The 20,451-nt window shown below is 40.5% G+C and overlaps 1 protein-coding gene across 2 annotated transcripts in view; it reads right to left on the bottom strand.

The window, feature by feature from the left end:
• Window positions 1–20,451, bottom strand: part of LOC126236485 (uncharacterized protein KIAA0513) — a 273,756-nt gene that overhangs the window by 61,865 nt on the left and 191,440 nt on the right. For both annotated transcript variants that reach the window (XM_049945828.1, XM_049945829.1), the window contains one exon: window positions 1,827–2,016. In XM_049945828.1, coding sequence (XP_049801785.1) covers window positions 1,827–2,016 — 190 coding nt within the window. The remainder of the gene's footprint in view (window positions 1–1,826; window positions 2,017–20,451) is intronic.

Raw genomic sequence — 20,451 nt, 5'->3', positions numbered from 1 at the left:
ATGAAAGTGTAAATATCACAGGCAGAGAGATGGATGTGACATTCCTAGCAGCATTAAAGAAAGTGTAGAAAATGTAGATTTGTTAATGAATTTATTAGTTTATGTGACCACAGACAAAGTGTCAGTCATGTTTCACAGTGCAACTAAATGGGAAAAATGAAAGAGCTTCCAGTACCCACTTCACATTGATATGCAGCTTGAAGTAACTGATCTGTAATGCACAGGAAATATAAAGTTTTTGTATCTGCATAGGGCATGTAAAGGACAGGAAACTGCCACTTAGGCACCAATGTAAACTATACTAGCTGACAATGGATCTAATACAAAGCCAGGGAGCTGTTTCTCAAAGGAGAGAACAAAACTCAATGTACGAGTTAATATATGGGACAGCAGAAAATACAAACAGCATGTAGAGAGAAGCATGGAGAAAAATACAAAATGCAGACTGCAAGAGTAACTGAACAACTAAGCACTTGGGAACAGAACACAGCCAGAGGTGAAGGTGAAGGAAAGAAGGAAGATTAAGTTTTAATGTCCTGTCAGTAGCAAGTTCTTTAGAGGTGGAGCTTAGATTGGGGTGAGTATCAAAAATGACATTGGTCATGTCATTTTCAAAAGAATAATCCTGGCATGTGTGGTAAGTGATTTAGGGACAGTATAGAGAATCAAAAATGTGGACTGTTGCACAGTAGTTTGAACCTCTGCCTTCCTGAAATGTGAGTCCAGTGAGCCACCTTGCTCGGTCTAGAGCAGTGCTACACAGCAAATCTACTCTGTGAGCAGATGATGAGTACAGGTCTGCAAGCAGTGAGCACTGTACTCCTTATATCTTCACAGGTAGTGAGAAAATTTATACAGAGGGAAATGCTTATAGAAATCTAAACTGCTTTTTTAGTAAGCCAGCCAGTTGATGTACATATGGACACAAATGAACTGGTGTGGATCCCATGGCAGAGTAGTGTAGCAAGCTGCCATGAATGGTGCACACAGGGCATTCTATAGGCACAACCACTGACCCATGTTATTCACCTGTTGGCAGTGATAGGCCAGGCCAGGCCCATCAGATCTTATTTGTAATATTTGTTAAGAAAGGTAAGTCTTGATAATAGTTATTTGATGAATAGGTATGATTATTGGGCAGGAGGAGACCACATAACATTTCAGCAAAACACTATGTTCTGTTTCTAGGAGTACTATGTTAAAAGAACTTCTTAACTTCTCATGATAGAGGTTCACAGTCATGAGAAATTTCTTAAAAGACATCATACCTGCCATTGACTGTAGAAGTTACTTATTTCACAATTGCAGTCTCAGCCTTTGGATCATTTCGAAGAGGTACTGCAATGCCAAAATTGCAGTTATGAAATAAATAATTTCTACAATCAATGGTGAATATGATGTCCTTTACAAAAAGACTTCTGTTTACAGCTGTCTATACTTCTGTGCGCAATTCTTGAATAGAGCAGGAGGAGGAGGAATGATAGTGGACTGTGGACTGTTCTTGATTGACTGTCTAACACACACTATGAGGTAGCTTGCTGGCTTGTGGAATAAAAACTGTAAATGTAAATGTGAGTGAATTCCATTTATTTCTAAAAGATGCTACTTGAACCATTCCTTACATCATAACACCATTCTTTGTGTGACAGTCATGAAATAATATCAATGTTGAAGTAATACATGCTGCTTTAGTTTAAAATATTTTCTTCAAACTAAGGACATGTAAGACAAAATAAAAATACTTTATCCTATTACATTATGTTCATGTTTTTAAGCTTACTGTAAACATGTTAAAAATGATAAAATATATGTAAAGGTTGTTTTACCTTCATAGTAAAATGTGAAACACATATTCATGAGAGATTTAGCTGGTGAAAAATCATCTGCATCAGCACATTCAAAGAGTACAATGGCAAAATATTGTACCAAACTGTAGAAGGTTGATTCGTCAACTCTTTTGTTCAACACTCTTTGTGCATTAACGAACCTTGCAAACCACAATCTTCCACATTCATGCTGGAAAAAGAAATTCATTTAAGTAATGCTATTTCATTTTAAATTGTGTAAAAAATGTCTTAGTAACCGAAGACGCCCATGTGATAGTTTGAATGGCAGGGGATACAAAGTATTCTTAATATTTTGGAAGACAAATGGCTACTTGTATAAATCACTTTCTTGAAAGAGAAGCACATGAGTGCACTGTATTTTTTCCTTTCCCTGGGAGCTATGGGCTGGAGGAGGGCATGGACCCACCTTGCCTCCAGGTGTGTGGACACTTGTTAGTAACACATTGTGATTTTTGATCATATAATTACCACCAACAGCATTTACATGTAAAATATCAACTCTTTGTTCAACAGATAGTCATACAACAAACTAATTTAATCAATTAGACCTCTACAGGTTTATGTCTGGTAATTACTGCAGTTCAGAGTTAGTGGCAGTTAATCTTGTTCATAATGCCAGTACACACTGCGATTTCTTTCATATTAATCTCTTGTGACCATTTTCACTAATATTACTATTATTATTTATTTATTATTATTATTCACCTCTGCTACTGAACTTCCACAGTTGTTATTATTATAAATGCTTAGATTCCCGATGATATATTTTGAGGTTGTGAAGTATTTCTTGTCAAAAGTTTTACAGCCTGAAGTCAGTGAAAAAATGAAATATGTACATTTACATATGAAAGTTGGATTATGAGGAAAATTCTGGAACCTAACTCATATGAAAAAATGATAAAAAAGGAAGCGCCATGAAATCTTATTGACAGGCAGTTTTAAGGTTTGGCTTCTAAATTCATTATGATGTTCTTTCATGATTCTTTTCTTTAGGGTTATTTATGACAGTATTTAAAAATTAATTTTACTGTACTAGATTATCCAGGTATCAGTAAGATGCACTAGTCTAATAATGAAAGAAAATCTAAAGAAATGGTATAAAAGTTAATTACTTGCAAATATTTTTTACTTTCAATTTCAAACAAACAAAGTTTAAATCTTGTCACATATGTGACTCACATATTTATACACTAAGGGTCTTGAGAAACACTATTCTCTTGCTATTCAAGCTATTTGACCTTTAAAATAGCTCTCATTGTGTTTACAAAATTACATTTATGTTCTGCATAGTTTGACTAGTCACTTGACTTTTATGAAGCTAGAGCTACAGACATATGTAGATGGTGAAGAGCAAAGTGGAGGATGGGGGAGGTGGGAAGAACAGGAGAGTTGGAGGGGGTTCTTGGGGAATACAGACTACTGTTTAATATCTATAAATGCTCTGTCTCATCTTATATACTGCTGTGTAAAGACAGGTTTTGATTTAGAGTTGTTACCAGACATCTCAGAAAGTACTTGACTGATTTATTTCATGTACTTGCTTCAAATTTCTACATGATGCTCTAATGAACATTTGGATGGACACTGACCATGATGAAAGGTAGCTGTTGCTTTTGAAGGCACCAAAGGCCATATTTTAAAGGAAAAATAGATGTGGATGTATCACCTGTACTTTACTGCAGATCCATTAGCAGAAAAATTGAGGTGATTGGCACATTTCGTAACTTGTGTAAAAATTGTGTCGCATAAAGGCTGTATGACAAGAATTCTGGTCCTTCCTGACTCATTTTTAAATAATCTATAGAAATCTCCATTACATTGACATCAGGCAAAGGTTACAATTGAGTTACTCCTGCTCATTCCTGTCCACAAACTTGCCTTGTCATGCACTGCTGGACATAAAAACTGCAACACCAGGTAGGATAGAAATTAATGAATTTTGTTTATTGTGTGTGTGGTATATAGTAATAAGAATACAAGTTTAAACTTGATTTGGGGTGAACAGAATGTGAAATGTAGGACTTAGAGGTGCCATCTCCAGCAGCAACAATGGCTCTAACTCAGTTGGACAGCATGTTGAACTGATATTAGATATCAGATGCAGGTAGGTCATTCCATGTTCCTTTAACTTCATCAAGTTGCTTCAAGATCATCAATTGTAGTGGCTGGTGAGTAAGTCATGACCAGATGCTTTCAATGGGTGAGAGATCTGGAGAATATCGAAGTATTTCAGGACAGCATGGACAGCATGTAGTCTTGCATTCTCTGCTGAAAGATAATGTTACAGAGACCACAAAGATGGAGCAGAGTCACTGGCCTTAACATGTCAGAAATGTAACATCTGCTGTCCAAGTTGCTGGCTAAAAGAACCAGAGGTGATCCATCAGTGTACCCAATGGCACCCCACACCATCAGAGCAGGTGCTGTGCCCATATGACAATGTTACAGGGTGTTTCAAAAATGACCGGTATATTTGAAACGGCAATAAAAACTAAACGAGCAGCGATAGAAATACACCGTTTGTTGCAATATGCTTGGGACAACAGTACATTTTCAGGCGGACAAACTTTCGAAATTACAGTAGTTACAATTTTCAACAACAGATGGCGCTGCAAGTGATGTGAAAGATATAGAAGACAACGCAGTCTGTGGGTGCGCCATTCTGTACATCGTCTTTCTGCTGTAAGCGTGTGCTGTTCACAACGTGCAAGTGTGCTGTAGACAACATGGTTTATTCCTTAGAACAGAGGATTTTTCTGGTGTTGGAATTCCACCGCCTAGAACACAGTGTTGTTGCAACAAGACAAAGTTTTCAACGGAGGTTTAATGTAACCAAAGGACCGAAAAGCGATACAATAAAGGATCCATTTGAAAAATTTCAATGGACTGGGAACATGACGGATGAACGTGCTGGAAAGGTAGGGCGACCGCGTACGGCAACCACAGAGGGCAATGCGCAGCTAGTGCAGCAGGTGATCCAACAGCGGCCTCGGGTTTCCGTTCGCCGTGTTGCAGCTGCGGTCCAAATGACGCCAACGTCCACGTATCGTCTCATGCGCCAGAGTTTACACCTCTATTCATACAAAATTCAAACGCGGCAACCCCTCAGCGCCGCTACCATTGCTGCACGAGAGACATTCGCTAACAATATAGTGCACAGAATTGATGACGGCGATATGCATGTGGGCAGCATTTGGTTTACTGACGAAGCTTATTTTTACCTGGACGGCTTCGTCAATAAACAAAACTGGCGCATATGGGGAACTGAAAAGCCCCATGTTGCAGTCCCATCGTCCCTGCATCCTCAAAAAGTACTGGTCTGGGTCGCCATTTCTTCCAAAGGAATCATTGGCCCATTTTTCAGATCCGAAACGATTACTGCATCACGCTATCTGGACATTCTTCGTGAATTTGTGGCGGTACAAACTGCCTTAGATGACACTGCGAACACCTCGTGGTTTATGCAAGATGGTGCCCGGCCACATCGCACGGCCGACGTCTTTAATTTCCTGAATGAATATTTCGATGATCGTGTGATTGCTTTGGGCTATCCGAAACATACAGGAGGCGGCGTGGATTGGTCTCCCTATTCGCCAGACATGAACCCCTGTGACTTCTTTCCGTGGGGACACGTGAAAGAGCAGGTGTACCGCCAGAATCCAGAAACAATTGAACAGCTGAAGCAGTACATCTCATCTGCATGTGAAGCCATTCCGCCAGACACGTTGTCAAAGGTTTCGGGTAATTTCATTCAGAGACTACGCCATATTATTGCTACGCATGGTGGATATGTGGAAAATATCGTACTATAGAGTTTTCCAGACCGCAGCGCCATCTGTTGTTGAAAATTGTAACTACTGTAATTTCGAAAGTTTGTCTGCCTGAAAATGTACTGTTGTCCCAAGCATATTGCAACAAACGGTGTATTTCTATCGCTGCTCATTTAGTTTTTATTGCCGTTTCAAATATACTGGTCATTTTTGAAACACCCTGTATATACAGTCCAGCAATGTGCATTCTCCTTGGAGCCTCCAGACCCAAATACTTTCATTGTGATGCTGTATGCAGAAATGGGACTCACATGAAAGAACAATGTGGTGCCACTCCTGTGCCCACCATTCTCTCTGGGTACACCACTTTTGACATGCCTCTCTCTGCTGCTGTGATGTAATTGAGTTTAATACATATTATGAAATCTATGATAACGGTGGGTATTGATCTGTTCTCATAAATTTAAACAGAATCTTTGTACAAAAATCAATCATTGTATTTTGGCAATTTGTGGTACGTTCTATGGGACCAAACTGCTAAGGTCATCGGTCCCTAGGCTTACACACTACTTAACCTAACTTAAACTAACTTACGCTAAGGACAACACCACACACACCCATGCCCAAGGGAGACTCGAACCTCAGACGGGGTGCGGGGAGGGGAGGGGGGTCGAACTGTGGCAAGGCGCCTCAGAGCACACGGCTACCTTGCGCAGTTCAATGTAAACTGTTATTTCACTGAACACATATTTCACATTTGTTTAATTAAATCAATAAGACATAAATATGCTAATTTTGTAAATCCATTTTAATAAACATTTACACAAAATTTTATGATATTTAAATCTCAGTTTATCTAATAATGATTTTAAACATTATCATTGAATATCTGTGAGAATGACCAAATTATTTGAGTTACATGTATAACAGAATCTTTCTCTTTCTCCTTCCTTGCACTTGGTAGGGAGGGTTGTTCCAGGATGGTGTGTTGCAAGGATAGCTGTAAAGTGTAGTCGTGTTTAGTTGTTGAAAGAAGAGTCTTGTGGAACCTGAGACATGTTTTGTGAACCAATCATCTACAAATTTATGAATACAGAAGATTCAATGAAGAAATTGTTTTATTTGGTAGTTATTAAACCATTAACTTGAAAAACCTGGAAATAGTATATTTCTTTGTACAGACAAATCCGAAAACCAAATTCATACCCCTGAAAAGAAGACAACATAACCAGCCACAGAATCAGTTAAGTAACAAAACTTTTATTTATACAGTAGTAGTGAGCATGCCACTCAATTATCATTAAAAATATGAAAATCTGTGAAGTGGATACATCACGATATTTATGATTGTAAATGTATTTTACGTGTACCAAGGGAAACTCCAACACTGGTCACTGATCTAACAGTCTCTGGTGCTCAATATGTCATTGCACTGCTCGTGTGGATACTTGTCGCGATGCAAGCAAGCTCATTGCATGACTCAAAGTACATGTCATGACTGTATGATACTGCATGGCTGAAAAAACATGTTTGTCCTCTCAAGCATTAGGCAAATGGGGCCACTGAGATCCTATGTAGCACTTAACATGGCCCTCCTGAACCCATCACTTTCATATTCACATGAGAGTTGTGGTATTCCAGTCAATGTAAGAACTATTATTATGGAATGTTAAGCTGTAGTCTTGAAAGTCCATGATTCCCTTACTGTTGCATTCTGACGTGCTGGTAGATGTCTCTTCTACTTCCACAAGGCGTATCGTTATCTTCCCACAAATTTCCAATATTCAGATGCAATTTCTGAATGAGAAATCCACTGCATTATCTTTTCTTATACAGGATGAGCATTAATAAAAGTGACAAACTGCAGGGATGGTTTCCTGACTGGAAGTGGAGGATAAAAGGTCTTATGAACATGTATCCGGAAATGCATCATTGCTACAGTAGATGGCCCTGATGAATGACACTGCCTCTGACCTAATACTGTGTGCTCCTTGTGTGTTGCAGGCTATGTGATTGTCACGGCATACTCTAAGAAGCAGAATGGTCTGGTATTAATGTCAGGAATCTGTCCCTGCAGTTCATTAGTTTTATTAATATTCACACTGTATAGAGAATATAGATGAAATTATTGCTACCCAATTTGTGTGGCTGTACTCAAATACTAATCATTTGCATATCCAGGCATACAGTACATTCTATCCTGTTTGACATTTGTGCCACCTTAATGGCTTTATAGTTTTGTCTGCCAACTGTGTAGCAAGCTAAAAGACAAAACTAGTGGATGATAGAGATTATCCAATCAAGCAAATCATACCTTTTCCTACATATTGACAATATTATGAAAAGGATAGATTGCTACTCACCATATAGAGGAGACCCTGAGTTACAGACAAAATAATGAAAAGATAGCTATGCACTTGAGTTTTTGGCAAAAAGGCCTTCTTCTAAAGTAGAAAAGACACTCACATTCACACAACTGCAACTCCCACACACATGATACTTTCTCTGGTCCCTGAGGCTGGTCTGTGTGCAACCAACTGCACCCAATGGGAGAAGCAATCTGTGTGTGATGGGGCTAAGGAGGAGGTTGGAGCAGGGACAGGGAGGAACAGCAGAGGGGGGACTGGGAAAGATGATGCAGAAATGTGGTGGAGGCACAGAAGGACTGCTAGGTGCTATGGGAGGAGGGTGGGAGTGGAAAAGGAGAGAAGTAGAAGAGGAGTAAGAAACTATTGGGTGTGTTTGTGGAATAGAAGGCTGCTTCATGCTGGAGTGGGAGCAGGGAAGCAGATAAGTGGGTGAAGGACAGGGACTAGCAAAGGGTGAGGCCAGGTGGGCTTATGGGATTGTAGGATATATTGCAGGAAGAGTGCCTACCTGTGCTTGGTAGAGGCTGTGAAGCAGTCGCTGAAGTGAGGCATATTGTGCTGGGCAGCACGTTCAGCAACTGGGTTGTCCAGTTGTCTCCTGGCCACAGTTAATCAGTGGCCATTCATGCAGACAGCCAGCTTGCTGGCTGGCTGTCATGCCCACATAGAAGGCAGCACAGCGGTTGCAGTTTAGTTTGTAGACACATGACTGCTTTCAGAGGTTTGCTGCATCTGATGGCCCTCAGGGGCTCAGCATTTGTTTGCTGAGTACAGGCTTGGTGACCCCGGGGTTCCTGAGCTGGGGGGACTGGTAAGCGCTGCCAGTTCTCTGTCACCGTAAGCTCTGGGCATGATTCAGCGACCACTGTGTGGCGCGGCGGGGGAACATTGTGTGTCTCAGGGAATGGGGATCTTGGCTTGATCACCCAGATGGTGAGGACAGAATAAACCTCTATAAAAAAAACGTCAATCTCAAGGTGTGCTGCGTGCTGATGAGATGCATGGCTTTTGAGGTGGAACAGTTGTTAGCAAGCAACCTCTGGGGAACCTGCCGCACCTCAGTTGTATAAGGCTTACTCAGGCACGTGGGGCTCTGTCTGAGTGGACCCTTATTTCCCTAGCTGCTCATGGGACCAAGATGGAACCCTCGAACTTTTCTTCTTCTTCTCCCAGCGGGAATGGTGTACCGCCTGGGTATTCTCACATCCATTCATCAAAAAGAATGAGGGAGGCTAGTCCTCCTGCTAATCATTTTGTTGTCAGTAACAGGGTTTAAGGAGTAATGAATAACAATGTATTTGTAGTGATCAAGAGGAAGGAGGGGTCGTTTGAGAAAGTGTCCCCCTTCTCTATTCATAAAGGCTTGGAAGGGCTGGCTGGTACCCTAAAGTCTATTAAGTGGTTGTGCAATGGTTCCTTGCTTGTTGAGACTAACAGGGTGAAGCAGGTGGAACTCCTTAAGAAGTCACAGAAACTGGGAGAGTATGACATCATTGTTGAATTGCATAACTCCCTTAACTCCAGCAAAGGTGTGGTAACTTGCTGGGATATTATGGATATAGATGTTGCTGAACTCAAGCAAGAATGGGCACCACAGGGGATCATAGATGTGCAACAAAGGACTTGCAAGAACAATGGAGAGATTGAGAAGACTGCCACTTTTATCGTGACCTTCAATTCTCCAATGCTACCTGAACACATCATGGCAGGTTTCCTCCATCTTAGGGTTTGGCCCTATGTACCTAACCCTATGCGATGCTTCAAATGCCAGCATTTTGGCCATACAGCACTGAGTTGCAGAGGTGAAGCGTCTTGTGGGAAGTGTGGAAAGGCAGCCCATGAATCTGGGACCGACTGTCCATCTCCAGCGGTCTGCATTAACTGCTCTGGGAGCCATCCAGTCTGGAGCCGAGCTTGCCCAGTTTTTGCAGAGAAATGGAAAATTTAGGAAATTAAAGTAACAAAGCTGATCCCCTATTTAAACGCCAAAAAGGACTATCAGGCAATGAAACCCCCCGTCTTTACCACTTCTTATGGTTTGTTGGTGCAGAAACCTGTTACTAAGGTCGACGCTTTGACTCAGACAACGTCCAGTGTTCCCTTATCCACCTCTGACACGTGTACTTGCACCTGTATGTGCCAAAGTAAAGTGAAAGACATAGTGATCCAGACAGCTACAACAGAAGAGACAAGTCCTGCTTCCACAGTGCACAGCCCAAAGGCACCAAAAGCAGAGTGCCCCTCAACGCAAAGTTTCTTCAACGAAAAGTGGCTCTCACTACTCCCTTTCCCCCTGATCCTTGCTGGGAAGGGGAGTAAGGAAAGGATCCCAACATTCGGGTTGACAGCTGACCGGGCACCATCAGATGTCATTCTGGCATGTCTGATTGATGATGAGGACATCATGGATTTTGATGCCTCATCACCAAACCCAGTCAGCCCTAAAACTTCGCCTTGCTCTACAAGCGCCTCACCAACTCGGAGCAGAGACGGGGTAAATCAAGACCACATTGATGAAGTGGCTCCCATACTCCAGTGGAATTATAAAAGGATACAGGACTCATCTGGCAGAACTGAGACTCCTTGTACAGGACAGACCCTTTTACCTCTGCCTTCAAGAGACTCATTTTAAAGAGACTGACACTCCTGTAGTTGGAGGCTACCACCTTTATAGAAATGATGACCTTACTGGTGAGAAGGCAAAAGATGGGGTTGCAGTCTTTATAAAGGACACTTTTCACTCCTCACCTATTCCCATAACAACAACACTACAAGTGGTTGCTGTTCAGATAGTGGCTCATGTTGACATTACAGTGTGCTGTCTGTACTTACCACCCCATGAGCCTCTTGATGATGGGGACCTCACTCACCTTCTTGACGAACTGCCCCTCCCTTTCTCCTTTTGGGGGACTTCAATGCACACAGTGCTCTATGGGGTTCTAACACCACACGCCCCAAGGTTCAGGCACTTGAGGATATGCTACAAGCCACAGATATTATACTGCTGAACATGGGTCAAGCCACACATTTTAACACCGCTACAGGTTTGTCCACCACCACAGACCTCTTCTTCTGCTTGCTTGCTCTTGGGGACACTGCTCAGTGGTCAGTGGATGATGACCTTTATGGCAGTGACCATTTCCCTATATGAACCCATCTGCCTGATGGAGCAGATCCTGGAAGAAAGCCACCGCAATGGTTACTAAGAAGGCTAACTGGATGCTTTACAGGCAGTTCGCTGTTTTCGAACACTGTGACGGCGTCCAGGACTGGGTATATCACATTACAGTTGTGATTCACCATGCCACTGATGCATCCATCCCAAAGTCTGTGAAAGTGCCTAGGCGGCGACCTGTCACTTGGTGGAATGATGAGTGTCGTTTTGCAATCAGGCACAGGAGGGCATCTATGCACAGGTTCAATCGATGCCCTACAAGGGCGAATCTTGCATACTTTTGAATGGCGCATGCAAAGGTGAGGAGAATCATTCAGGAGAGTAAGCAGAGGTCTTGGCAGGAGTTCTTGAACTCCACCAATAAGTCCACATCCTCTAGTAAAGTATGGGAAGCCATCAGGAGGATCTCAAGGCACAACTCTCAACCGTCAATAGCAACTGTACGAATACAGGGGTCTCTTGTGACATTGATGAGGGACGTAGCTCAGTCAGACAATGGCTGAATCATATAAATCGATTATGGCTGATTCCAGCCAGGATCCACCTTCCACTGATATTGGGAGGTCCAGGAGAAGGTTGCTCTTGATTTTCGTTCCACCAACATGGAAGAATACAAGCAGCCTTTCTCTCTGTGGGAGCTGGATTCTGCATTGTTGGTTGCTTGTGATATGACCCCTGGACACGACCTGATAACTTACAGCATGTTGCAACAATTGGACCGATGGTCGAAGGAAGTCCTCCTTCACATCTTCAATAAAATTTGGATCACTGGCGACTTTCCCAACTCGTGGAAAGAATCTATTCTAATCCCAATTTTAAGACCAGGGAAGGATCAGACAGACCCTGGTAGTATCATAGTATTAGCCTGACAAGCTGCAACAGAAAGACACTGGAGCGAGTGATCAATCGGCGCCTCGTGTGGGTCCTTGAAACCAGGTCCCTACTCAGTCGCTTCCAGTGTGGGTTCAGGGGGTATCGCTCCACTCTTGATAACCTGACCCTGCTCGAAGGTGCAATTCAACAAGCTTTCCTTTGTAAGCAATACCTTATCACTGTTTTCTTTGATTTGTAAAAGGCCTACGACACTACCTGGCGGCATAATATTTTGTTGCAGCTCCATCAGTGGGGCTTCCGCAGATGTCTACCAACCTTCATCCGATCCTTTCTCTCAGACAGATATTTTAGATACAGGGTTGGGAATGCCCTTTCAGACCATTTTAAGCAGGAGAATGGTGACCCTCAAGTTAGTGTTTTAAGTGTCATGGCTTTCGCCATTGCAATCAGTAGTATTACAATCAAAGTGCAACGTCCAGTACTATGTTCCTTGTTTGTGGATGACTTCTTCATCTTCTGTACATCCTCCAGCCTCACCACAGCCACTCAGCAATTACAGCTGATGATCAGGCAGTTGGAGGAATGGTCTTGCACCACAGGTTTCAAATTGTCATTTGAGAAAACAGTTTGTGTCGATTTTAATCGTTCCCGCTGTCTGTTTAATTTGCCTGTTTTAAAACTGGGGGAAACCATTCTCACTTTTAAGGAAAAGTTGTAGTATCTGGGTCTTATCTTTGATGAGAAGTTAACATGGTTGCCACACCTTAAAGAACTGAAACTGAGATGTCTCAAAGCTTTAAACATCCTGAAATGTGTCAGTCATTGGTCTTGGGGAGCTGACAGGGCATGTCTGCTCCAACTTTATAAGGCCTTTGTGTGACCCCGGCTTGAATACGGATGCCAGATTTATGGGTCAGCAAGGCCTTCATACCTTAAAATGCTGGATGCAGTTCACCATGAGGGTATTAGGCTGTCTACTGGGGCCTATTGCACGAGCTCGTTTGTTAGTTTGTATGCAGAGGCTGGTGATGTCCTGCCACTACATTTCCTGTCCCTCTTATGTGTCTTATGTCTAAAAGATAAAAAAGGAACCTGACAAGGTTTCAAACCATAGTTCCATAGTGGATGTGGATTTGATATTTGAGCAGTCTACTCACTGAGGTACGATGGCTAGTTTGGTACTGTGTGGTGATACACATTCCCTGTACATTCTGATGTGCTGCATGATGTGACAGCATTGCCAGTTCCTCGTTTTCATGCATGTGTTTTCAGAATCCACCTGATCTGATTTTGCTAGATAAACGTTTGTCTTGAATGTGGATGTGGAATTGTATGCCAACCTCCAAGGCTGGCATTTTTTCTCCACCATGTTTAGCAACATCCCTCTGATGGTGGATGTGGGCCCATGAAGTTTATGTGAACGTGAGAGAAATGACTTTTTGCTTTAGGAAATTCTCCCACTGTCTTGTGTACATATCTACCAAATTTGCATTGTTGACATGCTACACACACTCTTAACCATTGGCTACAGTCTTTTTTAATACTGTGCCACACAAATGTCTCCATCACCAGTTTGAAGAAGAATTTTGCATTGAGATGGGAGAGGTTGTAAATGCTATTTAAAAGTACTCTTCATAGTATTTTGGGCATGAATGGTGTAAGTGAGAGCTAGATACATCACACCAAATAAGGCACTTTTTGCCTAGCAACCACACTTGTTTCAACTGAAGAGATGTTGAACCATCTTGCAAATACTGTTGCAACTACTCGTCAGTAGTTTGCACTGCTCTCAGCTGACTGCAATTTATTGCAACAGTGATTACAGTGACTCTAGAAAAAAAATCAGCCACTACATTTCCTGTCCCTCTTATGTGTCTTATGTTTGTTGTGAATTGCCCAGTAACCTACAGCCGGCAGAACTGCCAGTATAAACAATCTTGTCTGATTTTGCAAAAAAATGAAAGCAATTGGCTTATGATATGTGTAGACCGTAAGTGGTCTAGCTTCATCATAAGGACAAAAGTGTTGTATGGCTTCATAAATGGCCAACAGCTTTGAATCGCACACACCAATCAGATTGAGCCTTCATCAGCTTCTGGGAGAAAAACCTCAAAGGTTTCCAACTATCCTTGACATTTTGGTGGAGAGCCACCCTGATAGCCTGTTAGCTGGCTGGCATCTATCACTGTTGCTAATGGTTAATTATTGACTAGAGGGATAAGAGGATTGCTTTTTGCAAACTAGCCCTTAGCTTTGCAATGGATCTGCATCATGGGCATTCCTGGCAGCGAATGCCTTCCCATAGTGTTGTTACTAGCCAGTATGTCAATGGCAACTGCATTTCTGCTGCTCCAGGTAGGTGACATCAGCAAAAATTGACAACCTCAGGAATTTTCTTAATTGCTGGCAATCTGCTGGGTGAGGGATATTCTTAATGATTTCTATCTTCTCTTTGAGAGGACGAATACTGGCAGCTGAGACCTTGTGACTGAGAAATGTCACCTATTTCTGAAGCAGAACACATTCGCCTCATTTATCACCAAACCATATTTATGTTCCCTCTTGAACACAACCCTAAAGTGTTCCTCATATAATTCAGCATCTTTGAAAATATCAAAACATCATTGAGGTAGGCAAAGCAGAAGTCCAAGCCCCATGGTATTCAGTCTAAATATCTCTGCCATGACTGAGCTGCTATCTTTAAACCAAATGGCATGCATAGGTATTCAAACAGACCATAAGTCATTATCACAGCAATCTTGAAAATATCTTCTTCTGTGTCCAAAATCTAGTTATAGACCTCCTTGCAGTCCATCATCTGATGAGTGTGGCTGTGGCTAAAACATTCATGAAATCCCTCATGTTAGGTACACAATAGTTTTTGGGGATTGTTCATTTGCTTAGAGTGCAGTAACCACTGCAAAGCCTCCATTCACCATTTTTTATTTTTCAATTGTATGATGCCCACTTGTAACAACTTTTCAAATTCTGCTACCACTACTGAGAAGTGATGGGGCTGTTGAGAGACTGGATGACTGGGTGTCTTAACAGGATGCACCATGGTATGCAATACCTTCTGCAGCTGGCTGACAACCTCTTGTCTAGCTTCTGGACAAACTACTGGGTCAGGCAATGATATTGTTAGGACTTCTGCCTATAGGACCTGTTAGCCCTTCGCTGTCCATCTTAATTTGTGCTGTACTTGGCTTTAGTTCCAGTCCTTGGTGGTGTATGAAGTCTGCATCTAATATTGGTTCACTAAAATCTGCCAGTAGGAACCTCTACTTGAACTTTTTAGTAAATCCCAAGTCAACTGTCACTTCATACTCACGATAAGTCACAATGGATGAATTGTTAGTTGCCATAAGATGGAGAGTGACACCCAGCGCTGTAGTCATCATACTTCGCCTGGATGGCAGCATACATACATCTGAGCCCAAATCAGTAAGATAGCACTGGTCTGCCTTCCTGTCTTTCACATATAAATGATGTGATAACGTGAGCAGGCACACTTTCTTCACTGTATGTGTGGATATTGTCAATTTGTCATGAATACCTGTGCCAATATTAAGAGCTGTATTTGGCTATTTTTGACTATGTCACCTTTGGTGTCTGTGGAAGTAGCATCAACTTACTCATCTACAGTTTGGTATTCTTGTGGAACTTTACAGCCTGCCACGCCTACTGCAGGCCAGTAAGCCCATTTGGTAATGCACAAGGAGATGTGCATCTCATGGCCTGATCACCAAAATGCTTGCAGTACCAATGCACCTCATGATTTTGTCCTCCTTGTGCCATCTGTTTGATTCTGCTGGCCTGATGGAAACCTTTCTTCTTTATCTTACCTTGCACCAGTCTGATTAGGCATCCTCAGTGCCAACAATTGCTTCTGGATTGTGTCCATCTGGTATTTCAGACTTCAGAGCTGCTCACTGATGTTTGTCTGTTACTCAAGTTGAATCATTGCAGTATCCTCAGTGTTGATGTCAGTAGCTACCTGTGCCACCGCTGAGGTACTCTCCTGCCCCATTGCAGCATGCACCTTGTCTCTACTGCAAGCACAGAATTAATGTCACTCTTCTCACATGTCATCACCATTTTTGCTGAAAGCAGTAGTTTCATTAGCCATGCATGCCATAGTGTTTCACCTGACATTGCTTCCACTTCCATGATGCTCCTCAGATGACACCAGAAATCAGATGGTATTCTATCACCGATACACTTGAACTGAAGCACTTGTTGCATTTGTAGATCCAATGATTTACACATCCTTCTGACCCAAGTGTCCTTCAGGTTTGTGAAGATGGTTTCAAAATAACATCTGACACCATTTTCACTGCTTGGCCATCTAAGCTGTTAAGCACTACAGCACACTTTGTATAATCACTAGTAATGCTGCTTTGCATGAATGCCAAGCCCAGCATTGTGAAGAACAGTTCAGGATTCTTCAGCAAGAATTTCAGTATTTGTGTTTTCATCTTCAGAGTAAAAACCACGTTAGACTCAGCAAGCAAATTGTCTGTTGTATTCAACATTTGTTGGTATAAACTCATGTCATCTCATACTGCAATTGGATTCTGCAGATACCTAAACTGCTTCTGTCAGTCCTTTTGTGGGCATAAAACTGTCTTTCTGCCTGATTTTTCTTAACATTATGACATGAAATCATTGTTTCACATTGTACATTGCATCAGGTCTCTGCTTTTTCTTGTAATTTTGGGGCCACCAATTTATAGGCAGCCTCCATCATCTCAGCCATGAATATACAGAAACACACACAAACTGAGTTAACAAGATTTATTCACTTGATTAATCAGAATGGAGCTCAACAACAAAAGTAAGCAGAGAACTGTAAAACTAGAACTAAGAGTAAACATAACAAGGTAAACCCAGCCAGTCATCCAAAGAATAATATAAGCATTCTCAATCACTGTCCAAATTAGTTGCTTTCCACATAGACACTCAGTAATGTTTTACAGTATGCCTTCTCATGCCCACCACTTACAAAGTTGTAATTTCCCAATTGATTGTTGAAAATTAAAGTCTCTTTTGATGATGAAAGTATGATTGGGAAACTTATATATTATCAAACCGAGTTTTTCTATAAAGTTTTTGATTATATTGGGGTGTGAGACTGATGGTTGATAGAAGGATCCAGTTATAAGTTTATGTCCACCCTTGATAATGAGTATTGCCCAAAAAATCTGACCTGAACTGTTTACTGTGACAAATACACCATCTATATTTCCCATTAACCTATCCCTGCGTAATAAGATTGATGAAATTAATATACTATTAACACATGAACTTAGTGATATCTCAGTGTTATGCATTTCTGAGCACTGGCTTAACCCAGAATTAATCCAGAATACGAAAATAAACAAATTTGTCTTGGCTGCTTACTACTGCAGGAAAAACAGCAAGCAGGGTGGGGTAGCAATCTACACAAAGGATAATGTAGATTTTACTACACTACCTGACTTAACTAGGGCAAATGTCGAAAAGGATTATGAAATTGCAGCTATAAAAATTACTCAGTTCAACCTGGTTATTGCTACAGTTTACCGATCACCATTCGGGAATTTTGAACTTTTCTTAAACAAAATGGAGTCATTGCTAAATAAAGTAAATAAAATGGATTGTGAATTGATAATCTGTGGTGACTTCAATATTGACTTCCTCACGAATAGTGGAAATAGGGAGACCATTTTGAACCTTGCAATGTCCTACAACTTAAAAGCTGAAGTTTAAGCTGCTACCCGAGTATCAGAAACTTGCCAAACAGCTCTTGACCAGTTTCTAGTCAAGAAGAGTTTACACAACACCTCACCAAAAATTTTCAATGCAGGTTTTAGTGATCATCTTGCTCAAATATTAAGCATAAAAGTACAAGGCAGTATTATTAACAACATGTCTTTCAGAACAGCATATCGAAGTTATAATCAGCATAATGTAAACTACTTCAACAACTTATTACAGAAAGAAAAATGGCTAGGAGTGTACAAAATGAACGATATAAATGAAAAATTCAACAGTTTCATTGATACATTAACCCATTTCTTTGAACTTGCATTCCCACTGAAAACATTAACCATACGGGGGAACTCTAGAACAAACAGCTGGATCACAAAGGGAATAAGGGTTTCATGCCAGAAGAAAAGACTACTTCATGAAATATGTAACTCGAAAAATTCCTCACCTGCAGTACGCGCATACTATAAAAAATACTCCAAAATATTAAGAAAAGTAATAAAAGCAGCAAAAATAATGCATAATGATGAAATCATTTATAATTCAGCTAATAAATCAAAGGCTATGTGGAGTGTTATAAAAAAAGAATGTGGAGAATACAGACAACCTTGCAAAAATATAACACTATCACATAAAAATAAAAAAGTAACAAACCCCTTAGAAGTAGCCAATACATTTAACAACTTTTTCACAGGTGTTTCTGATAATATGTTACAATCAAACTTTAAGAGCACCCAGGCAAATGAGTATAAAATAAGTGCATGTAGAGGATCAATGTACATCAGTTCTGTTTCACAAGATGAAGTAGCTAAAGCAATAAAAGGACTAAAAAATTCCAAATTGGCAGGTATTGATGGTATACCTGCAACAATGTTAAAGAAGAGTGCATCAAACCTAATTGAAGTACTCACACACTTATGCGACTGCTCACTTCAGGCAGGCACTTTCCCCGATGTGTTGAAAACATCAAAAGTTATTCCTGTATATAAAAAAAGGGGATAAAGACAATGTAAATAACTAAAGACCCATCACAATTTCCTGCTGCATCTCTAAAGTACTGGAAAAAGTTATGTATGAGAAACTTACGAAATTTATAAATAAAAACAGCATCCTATGTAATGAACAACATGGATTCAGAAACAAGAGGTCAACGACAATTGCTGTCTATGAGTGCATCAATTCCATCCTAAACCTGATGGACAAAAAACAGGAAACGATAGGAGTCTTTATTGTCTTGTCAAAAGCTTTTGACATGGTGGACCATAAAATTCTGCTATCAAAGCTAGAAAGATATGGTATTTGAGGTCTGTCCAACAAGTGGATCAGTTCCTTCCGGACTAATCGTATGCAGGCAGTGTGTATCAAGCACACAAATATTGAACTAAAAACTATATCTAATCACTTATCTGACTATAAACAAATTAAATGTGGTGTAACCCAAGGATCAGTATTGGGACCCTTTCTGTTTCTTCTGTACATAAATGATCTAAGCTTAAATCTTGATGCACACAAAACAATCATATTTGCAGATGACACCACGATTCTACTAAAAGGAGACGACAATGAACAGTTACAGCAGACAGTAAACACGGTCACGAAACAACTTAGCAGCTGGGCACAGAGTAATCAGCTTGTAATAAGCAGTAAGAAAACCATTGCTCTAAAATTCCACAATGTTCCTAACAAGGACATGTTTATCCCATCAGTCTCTATCAATGACGAACCAGTTGGTAACATTACTGAAACTAAATTTTTAGGACTGTGGCTGCAGAGTAACATCAGATGGAATAAGCATATTGAATATCTCAATGCAGAACTGAGGAAAACATGTTACCTTCTTTGTTCATTAAAATCATGCTGTAGTGAGAAAACAGTATTGAATGCATATCATGCGTACTTTCATTCTCGTCTTAGATATGGGGTCACCTTCTGGGGAAACTCTAAAACAGCTAATAGCACTTTTAAACTACAAAAAAGGGCCATTAGAGTCTTGTTTGGGTGCAAGCCTAGAGACTCTTGTAAACCCCTGTTTAAGAAATCTGGTATTCCTCCATTACCATGTGTATACATTATGGAAACCCTTTTGTTCTTTAAATTAAATGTAATAGGCAAGGACCGGAGACTGCAAAAAAACTGTGATATACATGAGCACTTTACCAGACAAAACAGAAACTTACATATGACTCAAATCAGCACAGCACTGTGCCAAAAAGGTACTTTTCACATGGGAGTTAAGCTTTATAACAAACTTCCTGAAAACATAAAAGCTATCACTGAGGTCAATACATTTGGAAAATCTCTTAAGTCATATTTACAGCATCACTGCTTTTACTCCATTGAACAATATTTAAATTTATGAAATGTGTTATATAAATACTTACATGTAAAGTGTATTATTGTAACCTTAAATATGTATGCCTTGTAATGACTTTCAGCCTGTATATTTATAACTTGACTTGTCTAATGTCTTATGCATAAGCTGCTATGTAGACAACAGAACCAATAAAAAATACAATACAATACAATCTTCTTGATATACATTTAGATTCACCACAAAAAATCTGCTGCTGTCAATTTCATATTTTAGTTAGCTTTTTGTACCTACCATTATGTGAGCTACACTACTTTTTAGGAGAGTTTGTAATGCTGTAATGAAACAGAGATTTGCATACCATAGAATATGAAACATGAAATTTTTATAGAAC

The sequence above is a fragment of the Schistocerca nitens genome, chromosome 2 (assembly GCF_023898315.1).
Source record: "Schistocerca nitens isolate TAMUIC-IGC-003100 chromosome 2, iqSchNite1.1, whole genome shotgun sequence".
In the NCBI taxonomy this organism is placed as follows: domain Eukaryota; kingdom Metazoa; phylum Arthropoda; class Insecta; order Orthoptera; family Acrididae; genus Schistocerca; species Schistocerca nitens.
This window is presented reverse-complemented; position numbering and strand designations above follow the sequence as displayed.